Source organism: Vollenhovia emeryi, unplaced genomic scaffold (assembly GCF_000949405.1).
Source record: "Vollenhovia emeryi isolate VEMERY1.0 unplaced genomic scaffold, V.emery_V1.0 DF942883.1, whole genome shotgun sequence".
Taxonomy (NCBI): domain Eukaryota; kingdom Metazoa; phylum Arthropoda; class Insecta; order Hymenoptera; family Formicidae; genus Vollenhovia; species Vollenhovia emeryi.
This window is the reverse complement of record NW_011963483.1, coordinates 1-3,395: the sequence shown is the minus strand read 5'-3', so window position 1 is coordinate 3,395 and position 3,395 is coordinate 1. Positions and strand designations below refer to the sequence as shown.

At 49.1% G+C, this 3,395-nt stretch overlaps 1 protein-coding gene across 1 annotated transcript; it reads right to left on the bottom strand.

The window, feature by feature from the left end:
* Positions 1-530: 530 nt before the first annotated feature.
* Positions 531-3,251, bottom strand: LOC105567397 (uncharacterized protein K02A2.6-like). The gene has a single exon (XM_012022255.1). It carries the CDS (start codon positions 3,249-3,251, stop codon positions 531-533), a length of 2,721 nt encoding a protein of 906 aa, XP_011877645.1.
* Between the last annotated feature and the right edge of the window lie 144 nt (positions 3,252-3,395).

Here is a 3,395-nt window from a genome sequence, read left to right as displayed (position 1 = left end):
GAGCGAAGGCGAAGATAGAAGAGATAAGGAGGATAGGTAGAAAGAATGAGGAGGGGAAGGAAATGGTGTTAGTGAGGTTCGCGAGTATGGGGGATAAAATAGAGGTGATGAGAGGGAAGAAGAACCTGAAGGAAAGGACAGAATGGATCAAGGATGATCTGACGGAGAAGGAAAGAAGGGCGGAATGGTTGATTAAAAGGGAGGCAGAAAGGAAGAGAAGGGAAGGACGGAAAGTGAGAATTGGGTATATGAAGATGTGGATAGACGAAGAAATATGGAGATGGGACGAGGAAAGGGAGTGGAGTGTATGCTGCGAGGTGAAATAAAACGCACCGTGGTTATAACACCTATATTTAATCCTGATACACGCTCTTGACACGAAACTCAGTTAATGCTCGAAACCGGGGACGGTCTACAACTGACTGACTGTCGCTCGAGCCGCCTCAATAATAAGTACGACCTCGGACACGCACACATACGCGCTTACTCGCATTCGGCGCTGTGCGAGAACATCACAACTCCTTTCCCTATCATTTCTTATCTCGTAGTCGCTCGGACCTCCTTGGTGCCGGGTCATCGGTTGCCCGGTAACGCACGATCTGGTCGACGTGTCTCTTCCAGACCTTACCTCCTACCTCTACCTCATAAGTGACCGGCGACAGTTTCCTCGTGATCTTGCCTTCGATTCGCTTGTCGTTGCGTACAGAGAAATCGTCGACCATTACAGTTTCCCCGACAACGAACGTCACCCTGCGCGTACCACCGCGCGCGGCTACCTGGGCCGCTTGTCTCTCGGCTACGGCGTCTCCCGCTTCGGGTCGCAACAAGTCGAAACGCGTCCTCAATTCTCGCCGCGACACCATCCAGGCCGGGCTACGGCCTGTAGTGCAGTGTTCGGTAGCCCGATAATCAAAAAGAAACAACTGGATCGCGTACTCGACAGCTTTTCCTCCCTTGACGATCTTCCTTACCTTGTCTTTGAAAATGCCCACGAAATTTTCTGCTGCGCCGTTCGAGGCTGGATGGTGTGGCGCCGAGAAACTTTGTTTAATACCGTTTTTAGCCAGGAATTCTCGGAACTCCGCGGAAGTGAACTGACGACCGTTGTCGGACACCACATGTCTAGGTAGCCCGAACCGCGCGAACACTTTTCTGAATTCCTCGATCACGCGCGGGGTCTGCGTGCATGTCTTCATGTCCGCGATCTCGGGCCACTTGGAGTGCGCGTCTAGAATGACCAAGTACATGTGACCGAAGAAGGGTCCCAAGAAATCGCAGTGGATTCTGCTCCAGAACTTTTCCGGCCACGGCCACGGTGTGAGCGGCGTCGCATTCGGCGCTTTTCTCTCCCTCACGCAAATAGCACACGCCGCCGCTACGTTTTCGAGCTCTTTGTCTATGCCGGGCCACCAGACGAACGACCTTGCTATCATTTTCATTTTCACTATTCCGAAGTGCGACGCGTGTAGTTCAGTCAGTACGTGCACCTTTAGTGATTCGGGGATTAGTACTCTGTACCCCCAGAGTATGCAACCTTTCTCCACGGCCAACTCGTCTCTTTTCGCGTGAATTTTTTTCTCGTAGTCTAATAGGTCGTTCGTCGCTGGCCAGCCACATGAAATGTATCGCACAATCTTACCGAGTGTGTTATCTTTCTTTGTTTCTCGCGCCACGACCGCGGTATCCACGGATTCCAATGCTTCGTTGACATAATTTATTGCTGTGAACTCGTTGTCGAAAATCTGCAACCCGTCGTGGATTGGGAGACTCGACAATGCATCACAGTTTCCGTTTTCGCTAGATTTAACATACATAATTCTGTAGAAAAAACGTGACAGGAAATAAGCCCAGCGTTGCAATCTACTGGTGGTGGTTAGGGGAATTTCCTGTTTAGGACCAAAAATGAATACCAACGGTTTGTGGTCTGTCTTTAGGATTATGTCCCGGCCGAAAACGAAGTTATAAAACTTCTTGAACCCGAAAATAATGGCGCTTGCCTCTTTGTCGATTATCGCTCTGTGTCTCTCTTTCTCGGGAATTAGCTTCGACGCGTACGCTATGGGACGCTCTGTCCCGTCTTTGTATTGATGGGACAAGATTGCTGACAGGCCATAAGCCGATGCGTCGCAGGCGAGAACCAATTGTTCGCTCGGGTTATAGTGCGCAAGTACTCTCGGCGATATCAGCTCGTTCTTTACCCATTTGAACGCTTTTTCGCACTTGAGGTCCCAACGAAATTCAGTCTGCTTTGCGCAGTCATACAGCGTCCGGAGTTTTTCAGCTCGATTCGGCAGGAACCGGGCGTAATACGTGATTAGTCCGATAAATGAATTTAATTGTTTAAGGTTAGTGGGACGCGGTGCATCTATCATGGCCCTTATTTTATCTCTCGCTTTGTGTAACCCTGTTTTATCGATTACGAATCCCAATACTTGAAGCTTTTCTTCGAAAAACGCGCATTTGTCCACATTAACTTTTAACCCGGACTGTTCCAATCGCGCGCATACTTCGTACAATGTTTGACGGTGATCGTCGTCATTTCTACCGGTTACGTAGATGTTGTCTAGGTACGCGACGCAACCTTTAATTCCTGCCAATACGAGCTCAATTTTCTTTTGAAACTCTCCGGGAGCTGATGCGATTCCTTCCGGCAGTTTAGTGTATCGGAACAATCCTTTGTGTGTGATTATTGTAAGTACCTCGCGCGAGCTCTTTTTCACCGGCATTTGCATGTACGCGTGCTCCAGGTCGATTTCAGAAAATCGTTCTCCGCCTCCTAGTGTGGCGAAAATTTCATCGATCAGCGGCAGTGGGTGGCGATCAATGATCAATTGCGGGTTGACTGTTATTTTAAAGTTTCCGCAAATTCTCACGGCGCCGTTTTTCTTTATTACTGGAATTATGGGTGTCGCCCATACGCAAACATCGACTTTTTCTAAATGCCCCAACTTTACCAATCGATCAATCTCGTCCTCCACTTTCGCCGCCACTGCAAACGGTAATTTCCGCGCTTTCATAGCTACGGGGCGCGCACCTTCCCTTAGTACTAAGTCCAGTTCCCCCTTATTGAATTTACCTACTCCCGGACCGAACAAGTTTGGAAATTTACGTGTCAAGTCGGCCGTTGTGTTATCGCGTTTCGCGGTGTTTACATACAGCACGGCGCTTGACTTGGCTGTCAGGCTCGGCGGCCACATACCCAGCGCATCCAGCCATTGTCGCCCTATCAAAGTCGGCCCTGGTCGTGACATGATTACCAAATCTAAATAGGCTATGACCTCATCGATTTCGACTTTGATACCTCTGAGCACCCCTTCGTGCTCTAGCTTCACTTTGCCGTAAGCGTTGAATGTTTTATTCAGTTTTTCTAATTCAATGTGGGGGAATAATTTATC